Source organism: Mercurialis annua, linkage group LG1-X (assembly GCF_937616625.2).
Source record: "Mercurialis annua linkage group LG1-X, ddMerAnnu1.2, whole genome shotgun sequence".
NCBI classification, from domain to species: Eukaryota; Viridiplantae; Streptophyta; class Magnoliopsida; order Malpighiales; family Euphorbiaceae; genus Mercurialis; species Mercurialis annua.
The window spans coordinates 9,033,120-9,049,126 of record NC_065570.1 but is presented as its reverse complement, the minus strand read 5'-3'; the positions used below and the strand labels follow the sequence as shown (position 1 = coordinate 9,049,126).

Below are 16,007 nucleotides of genomic sequence, written 5' to 3'. Positions count from 1 at the left end.
CAACAAATATTTCCCTCATGGCAAGACTACAAAGTTGACCAAGGATATTCTTGAATTTATTCAATTTGAAGGGGAGTCACTTTATGAGGCATGGGAGCGTTTCAAGGATTTACAAAGGAGTGTCCCCCATCATCGGCTCAATAAAGAGCATGTGATCCAAATCTTCTATGATGGGACGACTATTACTACTAGAGCAACAATTGATGCGGCTTCGGGCGGATCACTAATGCAAAAGACGTATGAAGAGGCGCTAGAATTGGTGGAAAAGTTGGCGATAGTTAGTAGCACTTGGGGTCCTATTGATAGAAGAGCGCCATCTACTCAAAAGTCGGTAATGACTCTTGATCAAGTGAGGGAAATGGAGGCCATAAAAGCAACTAATGCTTCTCTACAAGCACAAGTGGATGCCCTCAAGAAACAAGTTGCTCCAAGAAACGCACCGGTCGCCTATGTTCAAGTGGGATGTGAGCATTGTGGGGACTACAACCATAGTAGTGGGGAGTGTTATGCCACGGGGAAAGCTTGGAGTGAGCAAGTGAACTATGTTGGGGGCCAAGGGCAAGCTAATGACCCGTACTCTAATACCTACAACCCCGGATGGAGGAATCATCCTAACTTTGGATGGAGAAACCAAGAAGGTCAAGGCAATGCTCAAGCCTCCAACCAAGCGGGTCCTAGTTTTCAAGGAGGAAATAGACCTCAATATCAACAACAACCACAAGGTCAATACCACAACAACCAACACCAAGGGAATAATTATGGTGGTAGACCACAACACCCTCCCGGTTTCCAACAACCAAGGAACACGGATGAGGGAAACATGCTTGCCAAATTGATGGAGAAATTTGAAAAGATGGAGGTTGAAAATAGGCAACTTCACAATGAAAATAGGCAAAGGGAGAAGAACCAAGCTTCCACCATCCATCACTTAGAGACTCAAATCTCACAAATGGCACTTTCGCTTCAAGGTAGACCTCAAGGGGGATTGCCCTCTACTACGGAAAACAATCCTAGAGAGCATGTGAAAGCCATCAAAGTTGTGGAACTTCGAAGCGGTAGAGTCCTTGATGTTGATCATGATAAGGATCTTGAAAAAGCTAATGGCAAGAGGCCAATGATTGTGGAGGTTGAGCCTCAAGTGGTAATAGATGTTGCAAGCTCTAGTCAAGAGCTACCAAAGTCGTGTGAGGAGGTGGCTATTGATATTGATGTTGAAGAACCATATGTGAGGCCACCACCACCACCACCTTTTGTGCCTAAAATACCATTCCCAAACCGGTTGAGAAAGGCTCCGGATAATGAAAAGTTTCATAAGTTTCTTGAAATATTCAAGAAACTTCAAATAAGCATGAGCCTAGGGGATGCCTTGCGAGAGATGCCCCAATACGCTAAGTTCTTGAAAGACATAATTATGAACAAGCGAAGTTGGGAACAAGGCGGAACAATTCCTCTAACGGAAAGTTGTAGTTCTATTATCCAAAGCAATCTACCGACCAAGCTACAAGATACAGGGAGTTTCACGATTCCTTGCTTAATTGGCACTTCTACTTCTCTTAATTGTCTTTGCGATTTAGGTGCAAGTATAAATCTAATGCCGTTGTGTCTTTTCAGGAAAATATGTGGAAACCAACCGATAAAACAAACTTCCATGATGCTCCAATTGGCCGACCATTCGCTCAAGAGACCGCACGGGGTTGCGGAAGACGTGCTAGTAAAAGTGGGCAAGTTCATCTTTCCGGTGGACTTTGTTGTGCTTGATTATGCGGTCGACAAAGATTGCCCCATGATTCTCGGGCGTCCTTTTTTGAATACGGGGAGAGCATTGGTTGATGTTAATGGGGGGAAGATAACATTAAGAATGAATGATGAGAGCATGGTGTTTGACATCAAGCATGGCAAAAGCAAGTGTGAGGAGGAGAAATGCATGAAGATTGATACTATTGAGCCCACATTCCATGTGCCTATGAAGGAGGTTCCTATGAAAGAACCCGAGGTTGTGTGTGCAAAAATCAAGACAACACCTCATGTCAAGCCACGCAAGGGAAAACCAAGACGTTGGGCATCATGGAAGTTGAAGCTCAACGGGATAGCAACCGCAAGCAAGAGACAAATATGCACGGAAGTTGCTACTCTTGGTGAGTACGTCCAAGTTCGAACCTCTCAAGTACATTCACAAGCGGGGAAGTTGATTTCTAAGTGGAGCGGGCCGTTTAAAACACGGCGCAAATTGGATAATGATTTGATTGAGTTGGAGGGGGCCAATGGAGATGTTTTTAAGGTGCTTGGAGAATGGTGCAAACCATATCCTAGAGTGTTGATCGATGAAAGTCGCGAGCAAGTCGCTCTTTTTGATCCTCCATGATTTTGAGGATCGATAGTCGAGCTTTCGACTTAAAACAAGCGCACTTGGGAGGCATTCCCAAGAGGTTCGATTTCTTTTCTTGTCATTTATATTTTGTTACTTATTTTTAGTGTTTCATTTATGTTTTTGTGTGTTCGATTGAACACACAAGATTTGATTTTCTAAACTCAACTCCAATTCAATTTTTATTTGTCTAATTTCTTAGCATTGAGGACATTGCATCGAAATGTGTGAGGAGGGTTGGAAAATTGAATGTAGTTGCGTAGGATTGTTTGTTTTGATGTTTTTTCTTTTTCGTTGTTAATTTTAGTTGTTTGTGTGTTTTTGATGTTTTGTTTAGGAGAATTTTGGTCGAATCTTTGAGCATGACCCTTAGCTTAATTTTGTATCATGTTAGCTAAGTTGATCAAGTACTTGCATTATATCAATTGTCATGTTCTAGTTAATGAATCATTGAATGGTTTTTCTTGTTCTAACAATTGTTGTTGATGATTGCTTAGTGAAATGCCAATTATATGACATAAGTTGATAAGATTAGGGTGAAATCACTTGTTAGCAACAATTGACCTTAAATGCATGACCAATGAGCTTGATGCGGATACATGATGTGTATGTAGTAAAATTGTTGAATTTTAGGAAATTGGGCATATGTGGCATGATTGTTGTAGTTCTAGCATTGGTTAAAACACACCCAAGTCTTGAGTTTTTTCGAGCCTATTTTGTTGTTGTGTTTTGCATGTTTAGTCCTAGAACTTGCTCATATCTCCGGGCAAGATTGTATTGTTGAGTTTTTGGCAATTAGGTGATAATGGAAATTAGGATTACACACTTCTCCAACCCACTCAAAAAGCCTACCCCTTTTCCCCTAGATAACACAATTTGAGCCTTAACCAAATTTTTTGTTTAAACCACAATTTTCACACAAATCAACCTTTTTCAAAATTTTACCTCTAAAACACCCTAACTTGACTTGAAATAGTTCATATAAAAACATAAGGAAACTCTAGCTTGATGAACTATTGAAAAAAGTGAACTAAGTGCTAAAAATATAAGTTAATGCCTTAGAGAAAGAAATAAAAAAAAACATGAAAAAGAAAACAAAAGAAAAAAGAGAGAAATTGAAGAAAAGAAAAGAAAGAAAGAATAAACAAAGGCATGAAAAGTTCTCATTTGTTAAAAAGTTCACTTGTATGAAAATTTCCAAGCTAGACCAAGTAAAAGAGTGCAATTGTTATTCAAGTCAAGTTTTTAGCAAAAATCTATCTTTTTACCTACCCCTAACCCTTAGCCCCATTATAACCCTTGAAAGTCCATTTGATAGTTGCCGAAAACCGAACTAAGTAGTGGAGTCCGGAATTTGAGCAAGCCTATGGTGACTATTACATGTGTTCTTTGTATACCCTTTGTTATCTTGAGCGAGTGAAATCTAGTGAGGAATACGCCATTGCTTGTAGTAGAACATTTATGCCGTGTTGTGCCCAACGTAGCTTGAATCCGATTTGTATACACGTCCCGCATAAGATAGCAAGTTTGTAATATAGAATGGTCGATAAGCATGCTTCTGTGATTGTAACCTTGATGCTATCAATTTATGTCATTGACATTGCATTTCTCACTTGTTTGCATCACTCTTAGTTGTTAGGTCGGGAATCATTCGTTTGGTAATTCATTAGTTGGAACATTGTGTATGATATATATGCGGGTTTGAAGTTATTAGCTAGCATGCGTCTCCGAGTAAGATTCATTTCTTGCTTGAGGACAAGCAAGGTTTAGTGTGAGGAGGTTTGATAGGAGTATTTTACTCCTATTTAGGGTGCCGTTTCCGCATGCTTTTATTATGATTTATCACGGTTTTATGGTATTCCGAGTGCCTTATTATATGTTTTATTATTTCAGGTACTTTGGAGCATCGCGGAAGCATTTTGATACAAAAGATGGAAAAGTCGACGGAAAAGAGGCGAAAGCTCATTTGCAAGTCTGAAAAACCGACCCCTCTGCACTAATTGGCAAATTGGAACCAGCTAGAAGCCTCAAATGAATTTGTGTTCTTCATGAAAGTTGAAGTAGACGTCCCAAGCTTTCCAACGGTTCAAGAATCGACTCAATCGGACATTTCTACGCAAAGTTATGAAGTTTTAAAGATTGGAGCTGAAACCGTAATGCCAAGCTCGAATCGAGCTCACCAAGGCCAAGAGGGAGCTCGATTCGAGCTCACCACTCTGAGTTCCAGAAATTCAAGCTCGAATCGAGCTTGAGGAGCAAAAAATCAAGCTCGATTCGAGCTTAGGCTTGTGTAAAGGGGGAAATTTGATTTCAAATGCTTCAAGGCTTGATTCTCTTTGCTTCTTTGGGCCAAACACTCCTTGAGTGAATGTTTTTCTTTCCTCTTTTGTAAACATATAAAAACCCTTTTATCTCTATTTTAGGTTATGTCATGATTTGGTAGAGAATTGATAGACATCTCATTATTGTAGCAACACTTTCTCTCTAGCTTTAAATCATTGTTCTTATTGTTCTTACTAAAAGTAGTAAAGGATCTTCATAGTTCTTGGTGTTCTTCAAACTAATTTCCAGATTTTGCTATATTGGGAAACTTATTAAATACAAGTATTAGTCTTTTAATTGAAGCTTCATTATCTTGTTCATGTGTTTAAGGTTCATTTATTACTCCAAGGTACTTAATCTTTACTCTATGCCTAATCTTCATTATTGCTTAATTAGTTTTGCCATGATGATGATTAGTAGCTAAACCCCTTGTTTGGGGGTTGTTATGATTGCCATGCTTGATTAAATAGGTGATTAGGGTTAGGGTTTATGGGTGATGTTGGTTGTTGTGCTTCTTGAGCTTAATGCTTAGTATAGGTTGGCCTCTTATTCTTTGCTATGTGGTTTAATTAAGAGGACGAGAGTTAACTAATTAGACTATACCTAGGGGAGTACATGCTTTAGACCTAGATGCATTAGCATGATCTAGGGCTATCTTGGTTGTGGAGTTTGCTTGATTAGTCGGCTCGTTTAACTCTATCAAAATCTATGAGCACGAGAGTGGATTAGATTTCGGAATTGTTAATCAAGTTTTGACTCATTCACTTCCGGCTCGAGAGAGCGGAATTGGTTCCGTAGAATAGCTTGACCCGACCTAAGCTCCTATCACCTTGACCCGAACTACCTAGATATGACTTTGGCATGACTAGCAACCTCCAAGCGTTTTTACCCTTAGTTGAATCCTTATTGTTCAATCTTGTTTAATTGCAAGTTTAGTAGTTGTTTACCTTTAGACTTTTGATACTTTGAAAACCATATTCATGTTTGCTAAACGAATTGAATAGCAACTAAAATCACTCTCATCGATAATCACTCTTGAATTCACTCCTTGTGGGTACGATAACTCGGACTTAGGTCCACTCTATTACAAGTTGGGTTTATCCTCAACAACACTCGCAGCCCTAATTCTATCGCTCTCCCCTCTCTCTTCTATGAGTCCTCTCAACTCTCTTCTTCTCTACCCTCTCTCTCAGTCTCAGTCGATGAAACCCTAAAACACTCTTCTCTCTGGCTTATATTCTTCTCTTTAATGGATTCAATGTTTGTTGAACGCTGTTAGAGACCTGGTCAGTCATCGTTCTTCTCTATTACATCAAAGTGAAACCCTAATTCACTTTGTTGTTTTGCAACTTTGCTAATCGGTTTTCAGAGTTTTAATTGATAAAATCTCTGGTGATTTTGAGAAGAAATGCTAGACCTTTAAGGTAAACAGGTTCGATTTGTAATTTTTTTAATATATTGCATTAAAATTGGGTTTGAACAATTTGGGCTAACTTTTTTTTATCTCTTTGTTTATTTTGTACAGATCCTGCATTTCTTACCAAAAAGACCAGATTATAAGGTATATTTGAGATTAAACTCTTATACTTTGTGCTTTCTTCGTTTATTATGGGGTTTATCATTATGGTACTCCATCAGATTTCTATATTTGCTTATTTAGTATCTTCTGTTTTTCTATCTTTCATGAACAACTTCTCGAAGGTTACTTGGCCAACGGTCTTCGGTGGAAGCTTTAAAACGTTAACCTTAAGGTAATATGACTTTTGCTGAATCTAATGGTTGGTTTTGGCTCTCTGAGTTTTGAGTTCTGTTCTGCTTGTATAATTTTAATGGTTGGTTTTGGCTCTCTGAGTACTGATTTCTGTTCTGTTCTGCTTGTATATTTTTTAATGGTTGGCTGTCTGAGTCTTTGTTGCATTTTTATCAATTTTGTAGATGGAACCTGATTTGGTGATTCATCAAATCGATAGCCAACTTGAGCCTGCAAATGGCCAAGAACAAGCTGATGTGGAAGCATTAAATGCTAGTCAAGAAGCTATACCTGACCCTGTCCCTGTTTCTGATGGACAAAAGGAAAATGCTAATGTGGAAGCAAATCAGAAAAAGAGAAAAGTATCACAACAAAGATCAGTGGTATGGGACCACTTTGATTCCATTAAAGATACAAAGGGTGTGAGCTTGCAAGCAAAATGTAAGTACTGTGCCCGTATCTATAATTGTCATGCCAAAAAAAATGGAACATCTACTTTGAGGGGTCATATGCTTAGATGTACTAAACACCCACACACTATTGAAACTAGGCAAGCCCTTTTATCTTTTCAGCCTGTTGTGAATGATGGTTGTGTTGCTGCTCCTGAAATGTTTAATGTTGCTTCATGGAAGTTTGATCAAGATGTAATTAGGCAAGCTGTTGCATATATGATTATTGTTGATGAATTGCCCTTTAAGTTTGTTGAGAAACAGGGTTTTAGGAAGCTAATGAGTGTTGCTTGTCCTCTGTTTAAAATCCCTTCTAGGTTTACTGTGAATAGAGACTGTTATTCCATGTTTGTTGAAGAGAGATTGAAATTGAAAAATATTTTGAAAACAAGTACACAAAGAATTAGTCTAACTAGTGATTCATGGACTTCCAATCAAAGACTAAATTACATGTGTGTCACTGCCCATTACATTGATGATGATTGGAAGCTTAATAAAAAAATCATCTCTTTTGTGCCTTGTTCTAAACATAAAGGAGAGCATTTGACTAAGGCATTAGAAACTTGTTTGCAAGAGTGGGGGCTTAAAAACATTTTCTTTGTGACCCTTGATAATGCTGAGAATAATACTGCTGCTATGACTTTCTTTATGAAAAAATTGTTGACTTGGGGGTGTACTTCTGTAAGATGTAAATATGCACACATGAGATGTATTGCTCACATCCTTAACCTTGTTGTTTCTGATGGTCTAAAGGAGTCTGGTAACTCATTTGAAAAGGTTAGGAGGGCAGTTAGGAAGTTATGTGGTATGTTAGAGTGTTTCTATAAAATGACATTGAGAATTTCTGGTTCTCTTTATGTGACCTCTAACAACCATTTTAATGAGATATCTGATCTGTCAACAATTCTCCAAGATTGGATTGCTTCTACTGATGTGTCTCTGAGGGCCATGGGACTTAAAATGAAAGCTAAGTTCAATAAGTACTGGGGTGATCCAATAGTTATGAACAAATTGATCTTTTTTGCTAACATTTTAGATCCCAGGGATAGAGTTGTGTACATGGAATATACCTTGAGTGAGATGTATGGTGCCCTAGAAGGGAAATTTTTGTTTAAGTGTGTGATGGATGACTTGGTTGAGTTATTTAATGACTATGATGTGCAATACAAGAAAGAAATGGCTGTTGCTGGCCAGACTGGCTCCTCATCTGAAACTCAGGGCCAATTCTCTCAAGCCAATTCTGTGTTAAAAGAACGGTTCTTGCAGCAAATGTTGGAGACTGGTGGTGTGGGTGGAAGCAAGAAATCCGAACTTGATATTTACTTAAGTGAGGCAGTAGCTCCTAATGATGGGAATTTTGATATTCTGAGATGGTGGAAGTACAATTCTCAGAGATTCCCAGTCCTATCCAGGATTGCTAGAGATGTACTTGCAGTACCAGTCTCCACAGTTGCTTCAGAGTCTGCTTTTAGCACTGGTGGTAGAGTGCTTGATGATTTTAGGAGTTGTTTAACTCCTAAAATTGTGGAGGCTTTAATTTGCACTCAAGATTGGCTAAGGGACCCCTCAAAGCCCGTTTCAATTGAGCAGACTTTGGAAGAATTGGAAGAGCTAGAAGCAGGTAAATTAAATCTATCCATATCTTATTTCTGTTTAATTTTTGTTTTTTTTCCTATAATGTTTGCTAACTTGTTCATTTTTATTTTGCAGGTTTTCAAGATCCAGCAAATGCTAAAAATGATTAACAGTTTGTCTTTGACTGTTTAATCTCTTTTATTTAACTTGCTGAATTGAATTCCTGATCCTTGGAAGCTCCTATTGGCTTATGTGATATCCTTACTGCATTTTTGATATTTGATGCTTAGTATATCTATTCTTGCCTTGCTGCATCATAATAATGGTATTTGGCATATAGACATTGTAGAAATCTTGGCTGGTATGATGTTTATGCTGTGATTTACTTTGATTTCTCTGTCTGTTTCTGCTAATGGCTATGATGATGCTTCCACATTTAAGTTAATACTATAGGTTATGAACTGTGAGACATTTTATTATTGCCACCTTTTTATGATCTTAAGTGTTTATACTTGATGCACTTTTCATATCTGAGCCTTATTAGCAAATGACATTGATGAGATCTGTTTAAAATGTAGTCACTGCAATTTAGAGTCACTGCATATTGTGTTTGATTTCTCTGTCTTATGCTAATATATCATTTCATTTTGGCAATGATGAAGCTTCCACTTCAAGTCTGGAATTGCTCAACTTTTAATTGTGTGACATAAGTAATTTGTTGCCTTTATGAAAGTTGAGTGAATCTAATGACTTAACTTATGCAAGCTGAGCCTAATTCTGATTTATTACTAGTTTATACTTTCATTTTAAGTCAGTTTTTTCTTTTTATTTCTCATTCACTGCCTTCTTTCTTTTTGCAGGTTTTTTGGCTTCATTTTTTGGGAACTAATTGGTGGGATGAGATCATTTTTTGGTAAAAGAAGTGAAGTGAAGTGAAGATTACTTTCATTTTTTGTAGATTAGTTCCATTTTTTGTACAACTTATACAAGTTGTTAATTGGCCTGTAAAATTTATTAAACTTTGTGGGCCTGTATTTTTTGTAGTCTGTATTTATATTTAGGTCTGTATATTTATAGGCCCTCTATTTTTTTGGGTAAAAGGCCTTACACATATTTCTTAGGCCTTTTAAAACAGACTGTATATTTATATTTGTATATTAAAAGTTTTTAAAAATTAAAGTTTATTATTAATTTTGAATAGTGTGTGAAACGACCGAACCGGACCGAAAAAAACCGAAAATTCGGTTATCCGAACCGAAAAAACCGTGCACCGAAGTAGTGCGGTTTGGTTTCCACTTAAGTAGGGGTGGTTTGGTTCGGTTTTAACATTTTGCACACCGAACCGAACCGAACCGAACCGAGCTCACCCCTAGTGCTACATCAACTGTTGCTACATCCATCTTCTAGAAATTAAGACAGGCTGGTCATGTTACCTATATCTTGGATGCAGTTATATTTCAAGCAAATCACTGTATTGGTATTGCTTGTGTAGTCCGAGATCATGTTGGTCGATGCATTGGGGCAAAGGCTCATTCGATGCAAGGGTTGCAAGAGCCTCTTATGGAGGAAGCCATCAACTTTACAAAATCTTTGTCCTGGATTAAGAGCTTGACTTCGCAAAATTTTCGGTTTGAAACAGATACGCTACTTTTGGTTCAAGCTTTCGATTCGTCGATGGAGGATCGTTCTTCTATTGGTTTGATTGTCAAAGAGTGCCAAAAACGTTTTAAGGACTATATGAATAGTTAGTTGAATGAAATGTTGAATAATAAAAAATAGGGGTAATGTCATAAAAATTCACCAACTTTACACGTTTTCTCATTTTAATCATGTCATTTTCATACACCAATTACCAATTTTTCTCAAATCCATAAACCGTTCAAAAATCCGACGAAAATTGCTGGCGTGTCACTATTTGGTTCGTTATGACATGTCACTATCCGGTTGCCAACTCAGCAATTTTCACCGGATTTTTGAATGGTGTATGAATTTGGAAAAAATTGATAGTTCGTGTATGAAAATGACAATTTTTAAACGGCGTGATTAAAATGAGTAAACGTGTAAAGTTGATGAAATTTTTATGACCTTAACCATAAAAAAATATATCAAATTAAATTGAAAAGAAATTTAAAATAAATTTATCTAAAATAAACCTAATGTAACCTGAAAATAAAATTCATGTAAATTTAAAATAAACTAATATTTTTATCAGGTAAAGTAAATTAACTTAATGTAAACTTTCCATAAACTGGTTATAAATTTAAAATAAATTTAATTTAATTAAAATAATATATATTATCAAAAATAAATTGAAAAATAAATTGATAGTAAACTAGCTGAAATTTTAAACCGAATGTAAATATAAAGTAAACTAACTTAAACTCTCACTAAAACTTAGTCTTACAAAAATTAGGAACAAAGGATCAAATCGTTGCCTCAACTTGGCACTAAATATCAAATGAGTCAATCTCGCCGTTTTTGCTACAAACTGACCCAGAACTTACGTTTTAGTATCAAAAAATCCCTCACCCACTCTCAACTAAGCAAGTGAGTTACACTCTCCCCATAAAAATAAAAAAAAAGTTTTTGAAAAAACTCTTAATGTTTTATTTATCTTTTAAATTGATCATTGATTATTTTTAAATTTCAATTATATTTTTATAATTTTAAAATTTAAATAATCATTTTAATTTTTAATAAAAATTTAGAGATCTCTTTTTTCTTTTTTCCCTTCCTTCCCCCATCCCCCTCTTTTTCCGACCACCGTCCGCCGACGTCTACCCACCGCCATATGCCCCCACCCCCACCACCGAAAATAGATCCTGTTCATTCTTTTAGGGGATGAACAACCAGTGGTGGGATTAAGGGCAGCCGGTGGTGAGATTGAGGGTGGCCAGTGGTGGAATTTGGGTGTCCGGTGGCGAATTCGATTGGTCGGTGTTATGGTTTTAGGTTTAGTTAGTTTTTTGTTTACTTTAAGTTGATTATGTTTAATTAGTATTAAATTAGGATTAATTAAGATTAAAATTTATAATTAGCTAACTCACCCTTTTTTTTTGTTCAGAGGGGTCTTTTTGATATAAAAATGCAAATTGCGGGTTTTTGTGATACAAAAATGCAAGTTGTAGGTTAGTTTAACCTAAAAGCCTACAAAATGACTTATTTGATATTTCGTGCCAAGTTGAGGCGGTTTTCTTCATAAAATCAGTATATACAAGTTCTTCATATTTTCTTTTACATTATTCTCACTGTAGATGCCAAGTAAAATCCAATTAAATTAATTCAAAAAACTACACACAAAAGAATCAACCAACTGTACCACAAAATGTCTCAAAAAGTCACCTATACAATACTATACGTCTCAACATTTTCAACCTTGATTCTGATTTGGCATCTAAAAACTATCAAATCTACAAAACTCGCTCTCCTGTCGCAAACATATTCCAAAATACTGCGGCAATGAAATATAGGCCTGCTGTGACACTCAGAAACGCCTGAAACGACCCAAGCCATTGAACGAAATAACCTGTTCCTATTGTGCTCACTATAGCTGCAAATGTACCCGCTGAATTTGATATTCCTGTATGACATGTCAATCTCTTTGGTCAGTACCAATTGAGCTATATCCAATTGTTAATGTTAATGCTTATTAGGAGTGTACATCGGTTTTTTTCTCGGTTCAAAGTAAATATATTGTAATTTTTTTATTTTAAATAAATTGCTAGCGATCATTTTCCATTCCGGACAGTTATGTTTGTTGGTCGGTTGTGTTGGATAAACACCCTAAATGTTAATTTTATGTTAATGAAATTGCAACAGAACAACTTACCATGGAGGAAACCTGCATATTGAGGAGCTATATCCTGATCATACAAAACAATGAAAAATTGATCAATTCGTTTGAAATCGAACCCGCAAGAGATCATGGTGGTATTAGAGAATGGATGGACTTACTTGCATATTGAGAAGAAATCCAGCTTGGCTAAAAGAACTCAAGCTCAGAGCTGCTGTGATGCACATAGAAGCACTCACTGGTGTCTTCACATAATTTAAGCACAGCAATGATACACCAGGTCCAATAAAACCAATAGACTGCAACATACATAATAATAGGTTATGATCAAGTCCTCATGAGCTTCAATCTCGAGTACGTTGTACGGAAACTTGTACAGTCATATATTCCGACCTTTCATTTTCTTTTCCGGAAACGCTCATGAAATTTCAAAAATCTATATTCATTACATACTATTGTAAAAATTGTAGTTTCATTGTTTCTCGTTTCAGCATTTCCGTTTCCGTGTAACAGACTCGACTTTTCGGGTGTTTTAAGTTACATATTAAAAAGAAATACCTGCATGAGCTTTCGGACAAATGTCAAAGAGTAGCCTGTCTTGATCAAGTAATCGGATACTGCTCCTGCAATGTAACCTGAAACCGCCATTGTTCCCCACGGAACAGCACTAAACCACGCTGCTTGCTTCAAATTCACATTAAATACCTGTATCCACAAAACATTTAAAAACCAGTCTAATCCAAATTTAAACGGTAAGAAGAACTTACAGTTTTAAAATAAACAGGCATCCATGAAAGCAGAACAAAGTAACCCTGCGAGTACAAAATGATAAAGAGTATTATTAGATACAAAGGTTCACATTTATTTTTCAAGATTCTGAAAGTACGTAATGTGTATATTACTCACCCAATTGTTAGTTATATTAGCAAAAATAATAGCCCATGTCGGCAGTTTCGAAAACAGGAGGCGTAGCGGTGGAAGTTGGCCTTTGTTCGGCGCCGGAGAATCTATTTTACCGGCTTGGATTAACCTCAATTCTGACACGGTGACGAAAGGACTGTCTCGAGGATCGTCTGTGACTCCGTTAGTCCATGTGGAGACCCATAGTATTCCAAGAGATGCAAACAGAATAAAAGGACCGGAAATTCCGATGGTTGATAGCATAATTGGAGTTAAAAGAAGGCCTACTACATTGCCAAGATGAAACCCTGCCATTGATAATCCTACTGCACTTGCTCGTTCTTCAGTTGGAAACCACCTGAATCCATGATAAAAAGTTTGGACTAATCCGTCAAAATTGATAAATTTAGGGGACTGATTTGAAACATGGATTGTAAGTTTATAATTTTTCGATAAATAAACCTTGATAAGAAGGTGTTCATGGCAGGAAAAGCTACACCCTCAGCAAGTCCAAAGAAGGCGCGAGCGGCTAAAAGGGCGGCGGTGGAATGATTAGCAGCGAACGGAGTGAGAATTGTCGCCAAAGACCAGAGGCCTACGCCCCAGGCCAGCACTCTTTTTCCTCCATATTTGTCAACTAAGGCTCCTCCTATTACTGATGACAATATGTACCCCCATAGAAATGACGACTTCACCATTAATTCAACAAACCATCACTTATTCATCCCCATATTCAATCATCATAATTAATTACTCATTTTATCTTAATAATAAAATTAATTATCCGTTGTATATTTGACTTTAACTAAATTTTTATAAGATGTGACATCCTTAAATAAGAGGTGCAAATATGTCATTAAACTTTTAAAAAAGTATATTTGTATTTTAAAATTTTAACTTAATTTGTGCGACTCTCTAAAAATTATAATATCAATGGAAATCAACTCTTCAAGCTGACTTCAATTATTTTTTCGTTAGAAAAATGGTTTATTTGCATCAATTTTAAAAGTTTAAGAATCTAGTTGAACCGAGTTAAGATTTAAAGACAAATGTTCTTTAATCAAAAGTTGAAGGGCATATTTGCTCCTTTTGCCTATTATATGCATTTTATGACAAATACTTGATTTATTTATGCGTTGCATGACATGTACTTGATTTTATTAGGGGTTACATGACAAAGACTCAATTACATTATTAAGTCAATGATAGTCGGTAATTATTTACAACTTGTTTGGTTTAATTCTATTGAAAATTCAGCTGTATTAAAATTTCATTTTATAGTATAATTTATTTGTCATAACTCATAGATATAATTAATTTTGTAATTAATTTTTTATTAAAATATAGTTATTAAATACTATTTTATACAATATCAAATGAAAAAAAAAACAAAATTGTTTATAAATACAAGCCACACGTGTAATATTTGCAATCAATACCAAAAAATGAGCAAAAATAGAGTTTTGGATTTTCTTTCTTTAAAAAAAAAGAATTACCTGGACAATGCCGAGGAACGAACTGGACCAGCCGTATTTAGCAGCCAGAGGAACAACAGCAACTGACATAACAATCCGATCAGCATTACAAAGACACATAACAAACGCCGTTAACGCCACCACTTTATACCTTTCCGGTATACTAACACCCGTCGTCTTCGTCGTCGTAGCCTCTCCTCCTCCTCTTCCACCTCCCATCAACATTCTTCTCTCCACCCCCTCCGCCGTGCACCTCACCGTGCATCCTCCTCCTCCTCCGCTTCTGCTCCCCTTCAAAAGCTCTCGTTTTCTTGTCGTTTCGATCGAGTAATGATTCTTGAAGATTGTCTTCTGCTCAAACCCTAACTGGTTTCTCTTCAAACCAAACAAATTTGGTTTGGAGCTCTTCGTGAAATGAGTGTAACTTGAAGCGGAGAGATTTAGCGGAGATTTTGCCGCCATTCGAAGGAAGAGAATAAAAAAAAATATAACGCCAAATTGATGAAGCTCTTTAAATGAAATGAAATGTGAAAATGTTAGAATTTATATAAAAAAGTTAGGTAATGTTGTTGGTGTAGAGATGCAAGCAAAGTTATAAGCTAAGCAATAAGTGGGTTATTATCTCATATGGTACCATAATTTTGCCTCTAGTTTCGTTTTTCTAATGAAACTTTAATTTATATCAAAATATTTCTATAAATTTAATTTATATTTTAAACAATGATTTTTAGACAAATCCAGGTTGATGCATTTCGACGTAGCATATGGAATTGGATAAATAATGGCATCTACATTCGAGTTTTCCATCATTATTATTTTTTTGGTTTGCCTAAATTTGTTCAAACATCATCCCCAAAATATAAATTTAAACTATGGCACATTTATGATATGGCTTAAAGCTTAAGTATCAATTTGATACTGCACTAATCATAAAGATTTGATTCCACACTAGTTAATAACCCGCAATAAGTCAATGTAGCACACATGCCTCTTCAAGATCACAAGAGGGAGTTTGGATTATTATTTAAATGAGAAAAAGGTCAATTTGGCTTTTGAACTTGTATTTCGGTGTCAAAAAAATTATTTTAACTTCTTTTGTTAATTAGATTCCAAAATTTGTGTCTCCTGATCAAATAAATCGCTTATAGCCTTTTTAGACATTTAAATCCTAGACCTTTTACGCTTGGATATATTAAATAAGTCACGCGTTTGAGATATACGGATTAAGAGTTATTTAATTTAAATTAAGAGAGTTTAGAATGTAATTGACTAAAAAGCTACAAGTAACTTATTTGATCCCAAGATAAAAGTTTTGGAATCGATTGACTAAAAAAAACCAAAAATGGCTTATTTGTCTTAAAATACAAGCTCAAGAACC

General features: G+C 36.1%; 1 protein-coding gene and 1 non-coding gene across 2 annotated transcripts; both read right to left on the bottom strand.

Annotated features, from left to right (window-relative positions):
* Positions 1-31: 31 nt before the first annotated feature.
* LOC126666460 (small nucleolar RNA R71) lies at positions 32-138 on the bottom strand. The gene has a single exon (XR_007637958.1). It is a non-coding gene; the product is annotated as a small nucleolar RNA R71 (small nucleolar RNA).
* An 11,492-nt stretch (positions 139-11,630) lies between these two features.
* Positions 11,631-15,159, bottom strand: LOC126666166 (probable anion transporter 3, chloroplastic). Its single transcript, XM_050359161.2, has 8 exons — positions 14,651-15,159; positions 13,617-13,843; positions 13,161-13,512; positions 13,022-13,066; positions 12,813-12,959; positions 12,416-12,553; positions 12,291-12,324; positions 11,631-12,041 (listed from the first exon to the last, which is right to left on the bottom strand). The coding sequence occupies exons 1-8, from the start codon at positions 15,089-15,091 to the stop codon at positions 11,872-11,874; spliced, it is 1,554 nt and encodes a 517-aa protein (XP_050215118.1). The 5' UTR covers positions 15,092-15,159; the 3' UTR covers positions 11,631-11,871.
* Positions 15,160-16,007: the final 848 nt, after the last annotated feature.